This window comes from Gobius niger (assembly GCF_951799975.1).
Source record: "Gobius niger genome assembly, chromosome: 22".
Taxonomy (NCBI): domain Eukaryota; kingdom Metazoa; phylum Chordata; class Actinopteri; order Gobiiformes; family Gobiidae; genus Gobius; species Gobius niger.
The window spans coordinates 5,736,359-5,755,742 of NC_136873.1; the positions used below are offsets into that span (position 1 = coordinate 5,736,359).

The following is a 19,384-nucleotide window of genomic DNA, read 5'->3' on the forward strand; positions in this document are numbered from 1 at the left end:
TCTGCAGAGAGACCGAGAGCAGCTGGAGGCACTGAGGCTCCAGCAACAACAGGTCGGGGTAACCAAAAATGTACATGTTGACAAAAGATACAGCTAGGGTTCAAATTTGGCCATGAACAAAAACTTTCTTAAAGGGATATTTCAGGATTTTTGACGTAGGGCCTCATTTCCTAGTTTTCCAGAGTGTTGTTGATTTCTGGAGATTTTTTTTTTGTAATTCAAGCAGTTCTTATATTTGAAGAGTTACGTGGCGCTAGGCTAGTGCAAGGCCAGCGCATTTCTATGGTATCAGCTAGCCTGCATTAAAGGAACAGGCCACCGTTTTTCCATACTGAGATATGTTCTTACCTGAGCTTTGACGAGTTCTTTAGGACCTGTCTGATCTTCCCCCGTGCCTTCAGTCACGTAAACACAGACGGCGTTAGCATTTAGCCTCTCCCTCTCTCCTCTATAGCTCCAAAACAGGTCAAGATAGAAGCTACCAAGCTCTTCCACGTTTTCCCTATTTAAATATGGTTACGTGAAGTGTTCCACTACAAAGTATAATTACACAAAATTAAACAATGTGGATTTTCTAAGCGGATAAAAGGGGGGACTATGTTGTAAGGCGTAATAATACCAGGAGTAGTTTGAAATCCAGAAGGCAAACGCCGCAGCCGCAACCTGTGCGCAGCTTAAGGCGAGACACTGCAGGTGAATAGGGAAAAAATGTATATTTACAGATATCAATTTGAAGCTTTTGCTGTCGATCACTGGCATAAATGTGAGAAAAAAATACATTGCAAGTTTTCTGTCATTTTATCTTTTCATATAAGAACAAGGTGTTTTATGCCTAAAAATGCCCCAAATTTCCCATCTTTTCGCCGACGAAATCTGAATAATGGATAGAGCTACATTCAAATTTATTGTTTCATTTTATTGATGAATGAGTTGCCAAGACTTTCTCAGAGGGGATTTTGGATTTCTTGTTTAGTTTTAAAATAAGCTGTTTTTAAGTGGAAAAATGTGTAAAAAAATAATTTTCACCTTATTTTTTTGGACATTCAAAACTTAATAAATGGGGCTTAAGGGATTAAATAATAAAAAATCCCTCTGAAAAACCTTCCAAATATTGTTCAGTCCAAGGCTGGAAAATGTGAAGTCTTTAGGTCCGACTGACGTGGACATAGTGTCGCCACAATGACAGAAAAATGTGTTTTGAGAAAAAGGCCCTTGAAATTGCATTCTCCCATATAAGTCTATGGGGGAACATTGAATCAGCGCAATATTTAAACATGTTATTGTGAAGATTAGGCATATTTTCTGTTTCTGGGTGAAAGCTTGTATGTTCAGAGACCAATTTGGCCCAAAACCTGAAAACTGAAAAAATTGAGTTTTGCCTGTAGTGTCTCCCCTTAAGAACCGAAGAATCTGTTTGACTTTCGCTTTGTTTTTCAGGAGGTGCGTGAGATGGTGGAGCGACACCGCGCACAGAACGAGGCCTGGCTCCGAGCGCGAGCCGAGGAGAACGACCGCGAGAGGCGAGAGCTCAGCCGCATACGGGTCAGTGGTTTGGAGAAAAAAAGTATATTACTGCAACATACACGGGTTGTTGAGGTTTCAAACACGCCTCATCATCTGTACAAACTCAGACAGTACAATCGTTTCCCACATTTATGTTGTACTTTCTCAGGAGGAGGTGCTGTTGGAGCAGGAGCGGCTGAAGGAGGAGCAGGAGGAGGTGCAGAAACGCTCCGAGCACCTCCTCACCATCATGCAGCAGTTTAAAGGGATGTGAACGTTAAATACCACAGATCAAAAATACATTTATGTCATTTCCTCCTTAAAACAATTATTATTTTTCCAGTGCACTTCCTTCAAATGCCAGTGTTGTACATAATATATGACCTCATTGGGTGCATTGACAGTATTTCTACCTTTTTCCCTCCCATTTAAGTCTAATAATGTTAAAAATACTCTCTGATTTGTGTGATAATATTTCTCAAAATCATCTTGAGGGCCAGAGGTTCTATGCTGGAGGGCCGGATTTGGCCCCCGGGCCTGACGTTGCCTACCCCTGGTTTATAGTTTAAATTCGCAGTTCCCAAAGTGGGGTCTGTGCAGCAGCGGTGGAAAATAATGAGCAGCACCAGCAAAAAGTAAGCAGGTATCGGTACTTTCTACAGTATATTTTTGAAACAGAATTCAAAGTATTTTGTATTGTATAAAAAAATGAGCGATCCAGATTCAAATTTGTACCTACAAATAAAGTAACCTAACCTTAAAAAGCAACTTGTGTAATTCATTAACCTCCTTTGAGGGCATTTACCTGCATACTGAGCTTCCAGGTCTATTTACTTGGACACATTGTATAAATTACTTGAATAATAAAACTGAATGGTGCAATTGCAGCATTTCCCCAGTAGAGGGCATACTGTGCCTTTTTGATTTCTCTCAAGGTGTCAGCTTTTTTCTGTTCTTGTTTTGCTTTTGGCCACATTAATTTACCTTGTTGAAAGTCGTTTTTTTGTTTTGACTTGTAGCCTAATGTTAATGTTTCGATTTTCTTTATTGTAAAGAGACAGAGGGCCGAAGCCGCTGATTATTAGCCCAAAGTACTTTTATTAAACTTTTCCATTTAGTTGTTAATTGCATGAAAATTCTTTTGATCTGACATTAAGCTGCGTCAAATCTGGGATCCTACACCATGTATCATTTCAAATAGGCACAAATATGTGTGCACAGTAGCATTGATCGTAACTATAATACCAGTATGCAGGGCTAATGAAGTGTTGAATTGGCTTGTTGCACGGTGTGGCTATGCTAGTTCCTCTGACCTGAAGGTGTGAGCGCCTGGACTTCCTGTCTGTATTCCTTTCCTGGAATAATAATCATATTTTCTAAAGATTATGTTGTGGGCGGTGAGTTCCCGGTAGATGATCATTTATTTGTGTTCAAATCTTGATGTACACGAGTTCAGATCGGAGACGCCTGTGATCATAAAGGATTGATAGTTTGTCTTGAAGCTAAAGGCTAACATGCTATAAAAATATACATACAACGGCACTATTTCAAGTTGCGTAATGCATTAACCCCTTGACTCCCACCTGAACCGAGCACATATTCTCGACGAAAACAATGATGGAAAAGTGGCAAAAATGTGGCAAGAAATTGACAAGAAAATGTGACAAAAAAATGTGACAAAAAAATGTGACAAAAAAATGTGACAAAAATTTGACCAAAAAATGACCAAAAAATTACAAAAAATTAAAAAAAATTGACAAAAAAATGGCAAAAAAAAGGGACGAAAATTGTGACAAAACGTTTACAAAAATGTGATAAAAAATTGACGGAAAAAAAAATAAAAAAATAAAAATCTGATGACGTGAGGAAAAAAGATCCTCTCGGTTTAGGCGGGAGTTAAGAGTTTAAATTAGCCTTTAGCTTCAAGACAAACTCCCTGATCCTCACAAACATAAACGTCTCCTCTATGGAAATATTTCTACCAGGAACTCACTGGTCTGAGCTCATCTTAATGGAAATGAACACGGACAGGAAGTGCTAGCGCCCACAGCTTCAGCTCAGAGGAACTAGCGTAGCCACATTGTGCAACAAGCCGATAGCTAGTGCTTGGTCAGACGCGCTAAAGGGCGTTTATCACTGAGAACACCGTGAAAAGTTTGGTGAAAAGTTGGCAGCCCTGCAGTTTTGGTCACGTTGTGTTCGCAGGTAATGTGTGAAGTACATAAATGTAAGAAATTATTTTATTTGTGACCGTTCTGCCCACTGTGTAGATTTAGACGTGTATTAGTGAGTTGGCCAGAACTCGAGCTAAGCTAACGCTAGCGCGGCGGACTAGTTGCCATGGCAGCGCTGTAGCTTGACCTAGTGAATCTAAAACGGTAATTCTAAAATAATAAGGCTACAGATTGTGTACATTGTTTTGTATTTTTATTTTTATTGTAAACTTGTACATGATTGTTTAAGGCGAGACACTGCAGGTGAATAGGGAAAAAATGTATATATATTGTAGATATATTATTAGATATCAATTTGAAGCTTTTGCTGTCGATCACTGGCATAAATGTGAGAAAAAAAGACATTGCAAGTTTTCTGTCATTTTATCTTTTCATATAAGAACAAGGTGTTTTATGCCTAAAAATGCCCCAAATTTCCCATCTTTTCGGCGACGAAATCTGAATAATGGATAGAGCTACATTCAAATTTGTTGTTTCATTTTATTGATGAATGAGTTACTAAGACATTTTCAGAGGGGATTCAGGATTTCTTGTTTAGTTTTAAAATAAGCTGTTTTTTAGTGGGAAAATTTGTAAAGTGAGAAAACATTGACAAAAAAGTGACGAAAAATTGATGAAAAAGTGGCAAAAATGTGACAAAATGTGACAAAAATGTGACAAAAAAAGACAAAAAATTGATTAAAAAATGACGAAAAAATGACAAAAAAGTGAGAAAACATTGACAAAAAAGTGACGAAAAATTGATGAAAAAGTGGCAAAAATGTCACAAGAAATTGACAAAAAATTGACGAAAAATGACAAAAATATGACAAAAAATGACCAGAAAAAATGAAAAAAATGTGATAAAAATTTGACAAAAAAACAAACAAAAAATTGACAAAAAATGATAAAAATCCAGAATTACATTTTCGCCTTATTTTTTTGACATTCAAAACTCAATAAATGGGACTTAGGGATTAAATAATAAAAAATCCCTCTGAAAAAATCTTCCAAATATCGTTCAGTCCAAGGCTGGAAAATGTGAAGTCTTTAGGTCCGACTGACGTGGACATAGTGTCGCCACAATGACAGAAACATGTGTTTTGAGAAAAAGGCCCTTGAAATTGCGTTCTCCCATATAAGTCTATGGGGGAACATTGAATCAGCGCAATATTTAAACATGTTAGTGTGAAGATTAGGCATATTTTTTGTTTCCGGGTGAAAGTTTGTATGTTCAGAGACCAATGTGGCCCAAAACCTGAAAACTGGAAAATTTAAGTTTTGCCTGTAGTGTCTCCTCTTAATTGTTAAAAATGTTGCTAAGTAGAATAAACAGAAGCTCTGCTACTGTCAAACGGCAGACAACATCTCGCACAGCATTTACGTTTTTTGGTCAGAACCATGTCCAGTCCTTCCGTGGACCCACCACCTGCGGGGGGCGCCATAAGGGGCTGGTGCAATGTGATTTGGGAAGCTCCAACTGCTGCCCCCACGACCCGGCGACGGACAAGTGGAAGAAAAATGAATGAATGGACCGTAAGCCTCCTGCCTGAGGGGAGAGGGGCGTGAAGAGTCCGTGTCCAGGGTGAGAAGGGTCAGCTGCGATCCGACCTACACGCCTCCGGGTCCTGGAGGTGAACAGGTCCTTGAGAGGAACATCCTGGAGCCATTCTGAATCTGAATTCTGATGAGGGAGCTGATGGTGGGCTCCCGTTTGAGGCTCTGGGTGATGGTGGTGCCCAGGAAGCAGAAGAAGTCCACGATGGAGAGGTGGGAGAGTCTGCCAGGGCGAGTTGAGATGGTGGGGCTGTGTTTCCAGGTGAAAGTAGATGTTCAAAGAAAGAAAAAACCTCCTCAATGAAAATACTTCTGTCTGCAGTGAGGCCTCGTGTCCAGCTGCTGCGCGATGTGGAACGCTTCTTCTTCATACCGTTTTTTCGTGAGCTGAAGCTTCTCCAGCCTCTGCTCCATCTGCTCCGCCAGAGCCGCCATCTCCGCTTTGTTCCGCCGATACGTCTGCTTCGTCTGCTCCACCTCCTTGGACTGGACCCTGGTCTTCGTCACGTACCTCCAGGTGGCCCTCACGTGCTCCCCGGCCGGACACCTCCCCGGGCAGGAGCCGCACCCCCCGCGGTCCGCCCCGGCGTCGTCGGACGGGTCCCAGGGCCAGGTGAGCGCCTCCCTGCAGGTGCGCTGGCATCTCAGGCAGCAGAGGGCGCCGGTGTCCCACAGCCCCTCCACGTCCTGCCTCTCCGCGAAGCTCTCCTCCACCCGGACCGGCAGCTTCTTGCCAAGTTTCATCTCCTTCCGGAGCTTCAGGAGGCTTTCTCGGAACTTCCGCGACTCGGCGATTTTTTCCTCCACGTTTGAAATGCGGGATCTCAGACGCTGGAGGCAAGAGGCCAGTTCCTGCTCCTTGTTTGACATCTGGGTTTCAGGCCAGAGACACTGAAGGTCGGGTCAAATGCAGAATCCTTGTGCTGTGGAGACAATAAAATCCATATTAGCCTTTTGTGTAATATTGCTAAATCTAAATTATGAACATTTTCTTCTCCTGTTTTCAGAGCCGTGGGAAGATATTTTAGTTAGGGGGCGCTGAGGGACAAAATTTACCCCCAAAATACTTTTTCTGTGCATGAATCCTATTTATTAACCTCTTAACTCCCGCCTGAACCGAGAGCAGTTTCTCCAGTTCAGCTTTACCCAAATCCTGTAGGCCAGTGTAACGCCTCATTTGAAAGACCTACAAAACTCATCTAAATGGATCTTTTTCCTCACGTCATCAGATTTTTTTTCAATTTTTTTGGTGGTGGGGGTGGGTATTTAACTCATTTTGTAGCTTTTTTGTAATTTTTTTAAATGATTTTTTTTGTTGTTTTTTTGGGTCAATTTTTTTTAATTTTTAGTAATTTTTTTGTCAAATTTTTATCAATTTTTTGGTCATTTTCTGTCATTTTTTCGTCAATTTTTTATCAAATATTGGTCGCATTTTGTCACATTTTTGTAATTTTTTTGTCAAATTTTTATCACATTTTTGTCATTTTTGTCAAATTTTTGTCATTTTTTGTCATTTTTTAGAAAAATTTGTATCAATTTTTTTGTCATTTTTTGTCATTTTTTTGTCCATTTTTTTAATCAAAATTTTGACATTTTTTTGTATTTTTCGTCAATTTTTAATCTAATTTTTTATCAAATTTTATATCAAAATTTTTGTCACATTTTTTTTAAATTTTTTGTCACATTTTTATCACATTTTTGTCCATTTTTTGTAATTTCTTTGTCAATTTTTTATCAAATTTTTATCACATTTTTGTAATTTTTTTTGTCAATTTCTTTTTGTGACATTTTTGCCACTTTTCATAAATTTTTCATAACCTTTTCGTCAATGTTTTCCACATTTCCATCATTGTTTTCATCTCAGTTTTGTTGCTATTTTCACACCTTTTTTCAAGAAGCTTTTGGATTGGGGTAAAGCTGGAGAAAATGTGCTCGGTTCAGGTGGGAGTTAAGGGGTCAATATTGCCTGCAGTTCACAAACTATCCACCAGGGGGTGCTGCGGCGCCCTCAGCACCCTCGGCCTTGCCTGTTTTCCAAGAAGCTGATCAGACCACATGAATATTACACAAGTGTCTTAGGCTGTCTACAATAAAAGGACACTCTGAAATGTTCAGTGCGATCATTTTAACATTCTGTATAGATACAGACGGCATCTCTGGAATCGCCCATATATGGTAATGTTTGAAAACAGTTAAAGGGATATTTCAGGATTTTTGACATAGATACAGACGGCATTATTGTACGACTTATTGTATTTACAGCAAAGTTGTAAATACTGAAGTGAAGAAAACCTCAAACATTTATTTTTCCGTTGCAAGTACAGTCAGTCCAGTTTTGGAAAGACCTTGAATTATACTTGCACCAAAAAACATCATATGATATTAAGCTGAATTATCAAAACATAATAATCTATCACAAACACACCAATTGGAAAATACAATTCATGGTGAATTTACTTATTATATTAGGTACATTTCATATTCATAAAGTAAAATTTAGCAAAAACCATAGTTTTTCCTGCTTAAAATATTGGCTTTACCCTAATCAAAAAGCTTCTTGGGGAAAAAAGCACCAAAATGGTCACAAAAAACAAAACAAGAGGAAACAAGGATGTAAACTCAACAAAAAAATGACAAAAATTCAACAAAAAAATGACAAAAAATCAACAAAAAAATGTGACAAAAATTCAACAAAAAAATGACAAAAAATCAAAAAAAAAATGACAAAAATTCAACAAAAAAATGTCAAAAAATCAACAAAAAATGACAAAAATTCTACAAAAAATTGACAAAAATTCAACAAAAAAATGACAAAAATTCAACAAAAAATGACAGAAATTCAACAAAAAAATGACAAAAAAAAAAAAAAAAAAGACAAAAATTCTACAAAAAATGACAAAATTCAACAAAAAAATGACAAAAATTCAACAAAAAAATTACAAAAATTCAACAAAAATGTGACAAAAATTCAACAAATAAAAGGCAAAAAATCAACAAAAAAATGTCAAAAATTCAACAAAAAATTACAAAAATTCAACAAAAAAATGACAAAAAATCAACAAAAAAATGACAAAAATGTGACAAAAATGGAAAAAAAAGAAAAGACATAAAAAAAAACATAAAAAAGGTGAGATTACACAGCAACAATGCGAGGAAAAGATCAGTTTTGTGGGTCTTAGCTTTCAAATGAGGTGTTACACAGACCTATATAATGGCCAAAGAGAACAGAAGGCATTTGGTTCAGGCGGGAGTTAAGAAGTTAAGTAAGTATTTTTCCCCTTTTTCTCGTCACTTTTTTCTCGCTCTTTAGTCACTTTTCTGCTTTTCTGGCATGTTTTAGTCATTCTTTTGTTGTGTTTGTGTTGCTTTCTCGTCCCTTTGTTGTGTTTCGATGCCATTTTGATGCTTTCTTTTCAAGAAGCTTTTAGGTTTGGGTAAAGCCAAAAATGTGCTTAGTTCAGGTGGGAGTTAAGAGGTTAAAAAAACATATGTAAACAGCAACATTTTGTATTTATATTATACTGTTTTTACACAATAACCTAACCACAATAACTTACTTAAAACCCCACAATAAAAACTTCAAAGTCGCTTCAAAAATGTAACAAAAGAGCGGCAACAACGCAACAAAAAGCTACTATTAGTTCTGCAGACCTTACCTTTCAAATGAGGCACTACACCTGTTCCTTTGCAGCTTTTAGATTTGGTTAAAGCCGAACTGGAGGTAAAACATTGGCAATGGCAGAAAATTGGCTTGGTTATTTCACTTTTAGTTAATCTAGTTTTTAGCGCTTTCTTACATTTGTTTTTGATCGATGGACAATGGACTGCAAAATGTAGTTGGAAATTGATTATAAGCTACAAGATATCATCATTTTCATTCAAAATAACTTACCTTTTCCTGGGAGCAGCAGCGCTTGTGTCCGAAGGCTTAGGTGAAATAAAGTGTAATGATCTATAAACAAGCAGAGACCATAAAAAAGCTTCAACAACAACCCGACTGTTTCCTCATTTCCCTCATATAAACCTCGTATAAACTGGCTTGTATTGTCTCTGTGCGCGCTTGGAACGCTGAGATGTTTTTGATGTGTTTCCTTGGGGCTCCCCCCGCCTGACCTTTCACCTCCTCGTGGGGAGAGGCACAGAGCAAACACAACAGAACTGAGATTTGAACTTGAGTTGTTCACCGAGCGTGATATTAACACTAAATGCAGGCAGATTTGGGCCGTGGTAATGGCATCTTTCTGATTAGTCACTTTCTCTTTTCTCAGGAAAAAGCGTTTAAGGGGACTCAACTCAATTAATTAAACTCAATTTTTTCAGTTTTCAGGTTTTGGGCCAAATTGGTCTCTGAACATACAAGCTTTCACCCGGAAACAGAAAATACACCTAATCTTCACAATAACATGTTTAAATATTGCGCTGATTCAATGTTCCCCCATAGACTTATATGGGAGAATGCAATTTCAAGGGCCTTTTTCTCAAAACACATTTTTCTGTCATTGTGGCGACACTATGTCCACGTCAGTCGGACCTAAAGACTTCACATTTTCCAGCCTTGGACTGAACAATATTTGGAAGATTTTTTCAGAGGGATTTTTTATTATTTAATCCCTAAACCCCATTTATTGAGTTTTGAATGTCAAAAAATAAGGCGAAAATTAAATTTGTACACATTTTACACTAAAAAACAGCTTATTTTAAAACTAAACAAGAAATCCAAAATCCCCTCTGAAAAAGTCTTGGCAACTCATTTATCAATAAAATAAAACCATAAATAAAACACCTTATTCTTATATGAAAAGATAAAATGACAGAAAACTTGCCATGTATTTTTTTTCTCACATTTACGCCAATAATTTACAGCAAAAGTTTCAAATTGATATCTGTAAATATAAATGTTTTCCCTATTCACCTGCAGTGTCTCGCCTTAATTCTCATCTAAGAGAAGAGGCCGCCCTGAAGAGGAGGCACACGGTTTGGACTGTGAGGAAGTTGATTTCACACTTATGCTGCGTCCGAAACGAGCAGATTGGTGAGAGCTCTTACGCCAAACCGGATGTGCGTCAGCGTCCGCCATGATAAGAAGCTTCCGAATTGGGCTGTCAGTTAGGAAGGAGTTAGGAAAAGGAGCCTCAATGCTAACTATCATAGCCACTTTAGCATAGGGACCTCTGGTGCTAACTATCATAGCCACTTTAGCATAGGGACCTCTGATGCTAACTATCATAGCCACTTTAGCATAGGGACCTCTGATGCTAACTATCATAGCCACTTTAGCATAGGGACCTCTGATGCTAACTATCATAGCCACTTTAGCATAGGGACCTCTGATGCTAACAAGCCGGTGATTTGGAGCTATGTGCCATCCCACAAGCCACTGCGCCAAACCCCCCCACCCCCCTCACTACATAGATCATTTGCTGCTGTAGTTTTATGAAACAGCTGTTGAAATAAAAATAACACTAAAGGGAAATGTTTGGATCATTTGGATTTTATTTCCTCCTTAAATGTCTTTGTTTGGACACTATGTTGTTGTTGGACACTGTACACTAGGGGGCGACATGCACTTTTGTTTGGCCTGCACTCCACCAATAACTTTAAAGAAGAAGAAAAACAGCTGTTGGTGATGTCACTTCCCCTTCCCCTGTTTAAGGACGGACGGATTGTTCAAAATTCTGCTGAAGGTCTAGTTCCCAAACTGCATAGATCTAACAGTCGACCCCATGAAAGGTTAAGGAGTTAGTTGCTAGTGTTAGAGCTTAGAGGGTATAATTTGATGGTTTCAGATGCTGCCTTAATACTGGCAGAGCCACCTTAGCCAATGGGCTAGCAAGGGCTGGAGCCCAGGGGCCTACCATAGTCAAGGGCCTATCAGAAATAAGGAAAAAAAAAAGAAAGGTACAGACTCCCCCCCCCAGCTCTGACGAAGCATGTTCCTAAAAAGGGCATAAGGGCGGGGTCTTCACTGTAGACTCCGCCCTTGCGTGACGTGTAGCTCGCGCTGCTCAATGCTAACAGTCCGACCCTCATTAAGTACGAGATTTATCAAATTCTTCTTACGAAAACCAGCCTGGTTTCTTAAAATGTGACTAACCCAGCGTTTTCTAAGGAGGAATATCTAGCCTAGTCTAGTGTTGAAAAATAGAAACCAGGCGTTAAAGTTGTTTTTAAGGTGTCTAAACTCCAATGCTTTTCAATGGGAGACTAGCGGCGATACGGAGGAACTGCAGCAATGGCGGAGCAATGGCGGCCCCCAGTGTTGTGGTCATAAAGCAGAGCAGCCAGCGGACATTGTTAGGGTTTCTGTGGGATTTAGGGTTATAGGTTAGAGTTAAAGTGATAGTATCGGTATCGTATCGTCAAAATATCGCAATATCTTGGATTTATTGTCGCCTTTACTTAAGTATACTATAATTGAACCAAGGGATTAAGAGTATATTCTATAGACAAAAGGCTATAATTGAAATAAATTGTTAATAAGAGTTTGAAGCGTTTTCGGTTCCTTGTTGTGGGCATAGCTGCTGCTGTTTCTCTCTTTGTATCTGGCAACCCGAATCTGGCACATTCCAAAGATGGGCAGAAAGGTCATGTGATTGGGAGACAATTAGGTGTTACTCACAGCTCTGCACGCTCTGAACAGGTAGGTCCTTGTATTTTGAATATTGAAGCTTTTTTCTGTATGGTATAACGTCTGTATGGATGTTACGATGGTTTGTATATGAGTATGTGAACGATGGATGTCGATAGTGAACAAAAGCATTTTTGGGGAGAAATGTCACACAGATGATTGGATGTGGTGCTCTGAGGGAGATAGATCATCTTTCTCAGTGGTGGAAGAAGTAATTATCAATTATTGTTGCGGCACGTATGGTTGATTTTATATTATTGCTGATAAAACACCTTTTGATGCATCAAGAGTTACACTTTTTTATTTTGTTATGACAACTTGTACTTTCATTTTTCAATATGACAGTAAATGTTTAGAGCCAGAAATAATATAAGACAATATATAACCAGGTAAGGTTTCAGACATTATAAAAATTGGATTTTTGGCACTTTAGTTTTAGTCTTATCATGCATTTTTACAGGGGTCATAGATACAGACAGCATCTCTGAAGTCGCCCATATATGGACATGTTTGAAAACAGTTAAGGGGGAAAACAATTTGGAGAAAAATCTAAATTTTCTTATTCAAAAACTACTTTGACAAACACTGAATTATGAATATAGTTTTCTACTAAATAAAGATACAAAGACAACCTAAAAAAACGGAGAATGCTAACATGTTAGCATCGTGCTAATGCTATTGCTAGCTAGCACTTGCGATGACTGCCGTTTTTTCACTTCTACAGAACAATTTGCTGTGAGAAAATATCCATATGGGCCTGATTTACACTGGACTTTATTTGTATGTGACAAATAAGTTCATATTCCACCAGAATATGGCTAAAAAAGAGTGTTTTCCAAGAGATTCTATTTTCCCCCTCGGCGAGGCCACGCCCCCTGACGAGATGCCGCCTGTATCTATTCACAGATTTTGCGATATTATGCAGCTCCCAAAGTTATAGAATGTTCAGAAAGGGCGCATTTGAAAGCAATGAAAACTATTAAGTCTCTATCACTAAGGCGTTTCTAAAGACTGCATGATCTTTTCAGTCGTAAAAGATTTTTTATAAAGAAAGGGGGGTCAGCGCTACACGACTGAGAATCGTAAGAGTGGACACACTACACCAGTCTGCTGCAGGCTACATTTCTGTCTTTGGAAAAACTGACCCCAGATCGTTCCAGGTGTTGTCAGGGGAATAGAATGCATTTTTAGAAACAATAAAAGTCTTTGAAGCCAGGCTTGATCGTTGGTTTGAAACATGTTAAGCCCCCCATTGGTTTCCACGTTAAAGCCCCCCACCCTGAGGACCAAACTCCAATGACAGTGATAAAGATGTGTTTTAGATCCTAATTTTACTTTTCTCCGCATTTTACCGCTCTAGCACTTCCTGCATCACAGCCCGAACATGGAGCCGAGTCCAGCCAGGAGAGCTCTGCACCAGAACATCTGCTCCTACATCCGAGAGTTCGACAGACAGAGGAGTGAGCTGCAACGCCTGATCAACCGAGTGGACCGGCAGAGCAGCCGACAAGACAGACATCAGAGTGAGGCCGAGACAAAGAGGGTCGCCGGCCAGGCCGCTTCGCTCGCCGTGGGTGTGATTGCGCTCGGTGCGGCGCCTTTCACCAGAGGCTTCAGTCTGGCGGGGGTTCCGGCCGCCGCTGGAGGATATTACTACTTCCAGTTGACTCCAGATCCGGCGGAATGTGAGGGAATCGAGAGAGGATTCAGACGAATCGCGGGAAAAATTCAAGGCATCGTCGACTCCCTGCGCACCAAGCTGGACTCCGTCATCGCAGCGGTGAGGGACCTGAGAGCCGAATACGACGGGGCAAATCAAGACAAGCTCATTGATTTGGAAGAAAGGCTGAGAGCGTCCACCATCAACACGTTCAGAGGAGATGTGGAGCTCCCAGAGGCCAGGGAGCACTTCTCAGGAATCATGGAGGAGCTTCGAGAAGTCAAATCGCTCCTGCAACAACTTCCAAGTCAGCCATAGCATTAAAACCAACGGGCTGCTGCTCATTCATGAAATGTTCTTGCATATAGATTTCTTCTTAAGGTCTTCTTCTTCAGGGTTTTGGCTTTGTTCTCAGCTGCACTAGTAAATAAGGTAAATATCAAGCATTGGCTTAAATGACTTGAATTGAGGAAATGTATCTTGTTTTGAGCGATTTTCACTCACTCATTTTTTGGTCATTTTGTGTCAATTTTTTGTAATTTTTTGCCAATTTTTTTGTCATATTTTGTCATTTTTTTGGTAAATTTTGTGTCATTTTTGTGTGTATTTTTTGTCATTTTTTTGTCATTTTTGTCATTTTTTTGTTTTGTTTTTTGTCATTTTTTTGTCATTTTTTGTAATTTTTTTGTCATATTTTTGTTTTGTTTTTTTGTCATTTTTTGTCATTTTTTTGTCATTTTTTTGTTTTTGTTTTTTTGTCATTTTTTTGTCATTTTTTGTCATATTTTGTCTTTTTTTTTGTCAATTTTTTGTCATTTTTTGTCCTTTTTTTGTCCTTTTTTTGTCCTTTTTTTGTCCTTTTTTGTCCTTTTTTGTCATTTTTTGTCATTTTTTTGTCATTTTTTGTCATTTTTTTTGTCATTTTTTGTCATTTTTTTGTCATTTTTTTGTCATTTTTTTGTTATTTTTTTGTCATTTTTTTGTCATTTTTTTGTCATTTTTTGTCGTTTTTTTGTCGTTTTTTTGTCGTTTTTTTGTCATTTTTTTGTCATTTTTTTGGTCATTTTTCTACCGATGAGATAAGACCAATTTTCTTTCCCCATTGGCAAAGAAAATGACCTGAAATAAGGACGAAATGTATCGAAACGAGTCAGAAACATCTCAGAACAAGTGAAATAATGTAAGACAAATGCCCAAGAACTTCTTAACTAGTTTCAACAACTAAAGTTTGGAATATTATTCTCAAATTGAGATGTTTATACTGATCTAGTTAAATACTTTTTGCAGTGTGAAAGTGTTTTCTCCTTGGAGGACTCTTACGCGCAAAAATTGTACAGTTTTAGAATATTGTCACTGTCAAAATGAACCCAAAAATGAGCATTCCTTTGTCACGGACAGTTATATATTTCTACAAATTATTTCATTTACGATTAAAGTTATTTGAGAGAATCAGTTAATTTTTAGTACCAATATGTAAAAAAACAAAACAAAAAATCTGATATTGTAAAAAAAAGAGATCATTTTTGTCTTCAGTAAAAAAGTACTGTGTGATAAAACTACTCACAGTAAAGTGGAATTAAACCTTAAGTCATGGCTTGAGTCACAGATGACGCACACAAGGGTTGGCTGTTTCAGTTTCATTATTATTTTTTATCAGAACCTGCACTTCCAGTTTTGAACATGCAAATCCAAGTCAATGCCTTGGGGTTGCCAGGTATCAGTGACCGAGCCCAAAACATGCAGCTTGGCCCTTTTCTTATATAATATATTTTATCTGCACTCTTTTGATTTTCATGTTGATGTTTTATGGATTGTTTTTTTCTGCTTTCTTGTAATTGCATGCAACTCTGAAGCACTTTGAATTGCCTTATGCATGAATTGTGCCCTACAAATAAACTAACCTTGCCTAACTAACCTTTATACCGCGCATTCCGTACACAAGACAACTCAAAGTGGCAAAAATGTGACAAAAATGTCACAAGAAATTGACAAGAAATTATGGAAGCCCGTTTCCGCCATGTTAAAAAAATAAAAGCCCAACAGGAAGTCGAAATTTCGAGTTTTAAACTCATACTACGAGTTTAAATCTCGAAATTACGAGTTTTTAAGATCCGTAATCATAGACGTCAGCCCTATTTTACTTTGAAAATCCGGATGTTGTTGCCGTTCTCTTTCCTGTCTGATGCGTCTGAACTGTGGAGCTTGATCTGGCCGAGCCGTATCTTGGAATCGTATCATGCCTGAAAAACAACTGCTATTTTAGGGCAAACTCGTGCCTCTTTGCCCCTGCCATGTCTCCCCGCTTGATAAAAGGGCGATGCCGGTGGACAATGGCTAGTTTGCCCGGTTAGCATGTGCAATCCAGCTCATTGTTGATAAAAAAAAGTCTGCAATTAACCACCAATGCGTCAATCCCGACCCAGTGTGTGATAATCCTCAAGGCTGCATTATCTGGTTACGGCTTTATTGACGTTTTTAAGTGTATAATACCTAATTCCACAAGATCCATTGTTGGAGCTGGATGCTAGAGCTGCTAAGAAGCTAGTTAGCTCCGGGTGCTAAGCAATCGGCTACGGCCAGTTGTACATGAAGTGTGAGTAATAAACTGCCAAATCAACCAGCCCGGCTCAGTGTGTGATCGTTGTTAAAGGGATGCTTTATGTAGACGATGGTTTATTGACTTTATTCATGCATATTTCCCATTTTCACATGATCATGATCATCCGAAGTTCATCGAAGTTCATGATGCTACGATCGTAGCATTAGCTTTGGGAATGCCCTGCAGCATCAAGGCCTAAACACATTCCTATCGTGGATACAGCCATTTTTAATAACCTTTCTTGTCACTGCTTTTAATCCTGGGTGTTGAGGTAAAATAAACACTTCTGTGTCTTTGCAAAAGTCCCAGAGCTGCTGTAGCTCCGGTTCACAACACGATGAAGCTAATCCTCTATGATTGTTTGTTTACATCTGCACCCGTGGTTCCGCTGTCCCCGCCGTACAGACGTCTATGATCACGGATCTGAAAAACTCGTAATTCTGAGTTTAAATCTCGAAATTCCGAGTTTTAAAAGTCGTAATTTCGACTTCCTGTTGGGCTTTTATTTTTTTAACATGGCGGAAACGGGCTTCCATAAGAAATTGACGAAAATTGGGCAAAAATACTTACTTCAACTTAAAAACCCACAATAAAAACTTCAAAGACGCTTCAAAAATTTGACAAAAGAGCGGCAACAACGCGACAAAAAGCTACTATTAGTTTTGCAGGCCTTAGCTTTCAAATGAGGCACTACACCTATTGCTTTGCAGCTTTTAGATTTGGGTAAAGCCGAACTGGAGGTGGAAAAAAAAAAAAAAATCCAGGAAAAACATCCCATGTAATGTAAAACACTGTCAATTGCAGATAATTGGCTTCAGTGGTTCGGCCCTCGGTGAAAACCTGCCTACCCCTGCTCTACACTGATAAACTTGTACCGTGTCTTGAAAAAAAAACAAAAAAACACTGCACTGGTGTAAAAGCATGTTTAATGCTGACCACAGTAACATCCATCAAACTAAGAATAACTTGACAAAAAAACATGAAAAAAGATGAGCAGAAGTTACATTCACCCAATGTCTGTTGGAGCCGGGCACAAAACAACACAGTTTTGGAAAAAAAATCTGCAAACAGAAAATCTCCATATGTTTTTCCCCGATCATTATTTGGACGCCAAGCTCATCATTCTGAACATTGTCTCCACTTTTTGACGCCTTTATGAAACAGTCATTTGACCTTAGACCTTTGACCTTGTTTCATGTCATCAGAAAATCAGTGGGAGGGGGCGGGAGCGGCATAAAAGAACAGTTCCCTGCAGTTTCTCTAATATCAACCATAAACCAAGTAATCCAGCATTTTGACGGTTAACATAATCACCACTGTAGAATCCTCAGCTGCACCGACTTCACTTTATATACAGTGGTGTGCAAAAGTTTGGGCACCCCTTTAACTTTTAGACATTCATTTTTCAATTAAATATATTATGTTTATGGTCCATAGTGTGGCAAAATGTCGAAAAGTTCATGAAGATAAAGAATCAAATGCTCAAATTGTTCCCCATCATTTAGCACAATGGTTCTCAACCTTTTAGAGCCGCGACCCCCATTATAACTGTTAATTAGGATCGTGACCCCCACCCGGGTCAGACCACGGGAAAAACAGGGACATTAACCCCTTAACTCCCGCCTGAACCGAGCACATTTTCTCCAGTTTGGCTTTACCCCAGTCCAAAAGCTTCTGGAAAAAAGCTGTGAAAATAGCAACAAAACTGAGGCAAAAACAATGATGGAAATGTGACAAAAAAGGGACGAAGAATTACCAAAAAATGACCAAAAATGTGACAAAATGTGACAAAAAAAATGACAAAAAATGGACAAAAAAATGACCAAAATGCAACACAAAATGACAAAAATTTGATTAAAAAATGACCAAAAAATGACAAAAAATTGACTAAAAAATGACTAAAAAATGACAAAAAATGACAAAAAAATGACAAAAAATGACAAAAAATTGATTTAAAAAAATGACAAAAAAATGACAAAAATGTGACAAAATGTGACAAAAATGACAAAAAATGACAAAAAAATGACAAAAAAATGACAAAAAAATGACAAAAATGTAACAAAAAATGACAAAAATTTTATAAAAAAAATTGACGAAAAAATGTGACAAAATGTGACACAAAAATTGACAAAAATGTGACACAAAAATTGACAAAAATGTGACACAAAATGACAAAAAAAGCTACAAAAATGAGTTGAACACCCAACAAAAAAATAATGGAAAAAAAATCTGTGACGTGAGGAAAAAGATCCTCTCGGTTCAGGCGGGAGTTAAGAGGTTAACCTATAAAACTCTTAAAAAACAAAGAAAAAACAATGGCTAAAACAAAAATGAATTAAATTTAGAACAAATAATGGCACCCTGGTAAAATAGCATATATTTTTATTTTTTTTATTTTTTTATTTAGCACTTTAGCACAACTAGTCAAAAAGAACACAAAAAGCATCCATTCGGATATGTATGAATATACAACAAAATAATGAATAATAATAATAGCATGTGCATGGGAGAGGTAGAAGCCATTAGGCTTATAACAACACCACGTAGCATATATGCTACGACGCCATAATAATAATATTAAAATATTTATTTTATCTACATGCTCTGGCGACCCCCTGATTTCGCACATTCTCTCAAAATTCATCAGTCTCGTCCTGGTCGATGAGCGTCGTCGTCTCGGCGATCCCCAAAGCCACGTCCTTCAGAACCATGAACCTGTCGGCCCCGCTGAGCATCGTCTTCAAGCTCGCCCAGAACACCCTCCGCTTGCGTTCGTCCCGCGGCCACTCCAGGTACGTCTGCCGCTTCAGGACGCTCCTGAGCCGGAGGTACCGCTTGGGCAGCGAGTCCGCCGGGATGGGCTCCAGCAAAATGAACACCATCGAGTCCTGCCGCGCGGAGATCGACCGGTGCTGGGCGAAGAACAGCTCGTAGTTGCACCACTCGCTCTGCACGAAATGCCTGGAGAGGACGAAGAGCGTCTTGTAGCTCGACTCTTGATGGAAATGTGACAAAAAAGTGACGAAGAATTACCAAAAAATGACCAAAAATGTAACAAAATGTGACAAAAAATTTCAAAAAATGTGATAAAAAAATGATCACATTTTTTTATCACATTTTTTATCACATTTTTTTTCAAAAAATGAAAAAAAAATGAAAAAAAATTGACAAAAAAATTACCAAAATGACAAAAAATGACAAAAAAAATGACTAAAAATGACTAA

The 19,384-nt window shown here is 38.4% G+C and overlaps 1 protein-coding gene and 1 long non-coding RNA gene across 2 annotated transcripts in view; both read left to right on the forward strand.

Moving 5' to 3' along the window:
* Nucleotides 1–1,801, forward strand: part of LOC306981647 (uncharacterized protein) — a 13,746-nt gene extending 11,945 nt beyond the window's left edge. Inside the window, exons 15-17 of the mRNA XM_079581275.1 lie at nucleotides 1–52; nucleotides 1,438–1,542; nucleotides 1,673–1,801. The exon at nucleotides 1–52 is cut by the window's left edge and continues 33 nt beyond it. Coding sequence (XP_079437401.1) covers nucleotides 1–52; nucleotides 1,438–1,542; nucleotides 1,673–1,777 — 262 coding nt within the window. The 3' untranslated portion in view covers nucleotides 1,778–1,801. The remainder of the gene's footprint in view (nucleotides 53–1,437; nucleotides 1,543–1,672) is intronic.
* Nucleotides 1,802–8,394: 6,593 nt separating this feature from the next.
* LOC306981680 overlaps nucleotides 8,395–19,384 on the forward strand; it is a 66,708-nt gene continuing 55,718 nt past the window's right edge. The window contains exon 1 of the long non-coding RNA XR_013794127.1: nucleotides 8,395–8,464. This is a non-coding gene — a long non-coding RNA (uncharacterized lncRNA). The remainder of the gene's footprint in view (nucleotides 8,465–19,384) is intronic.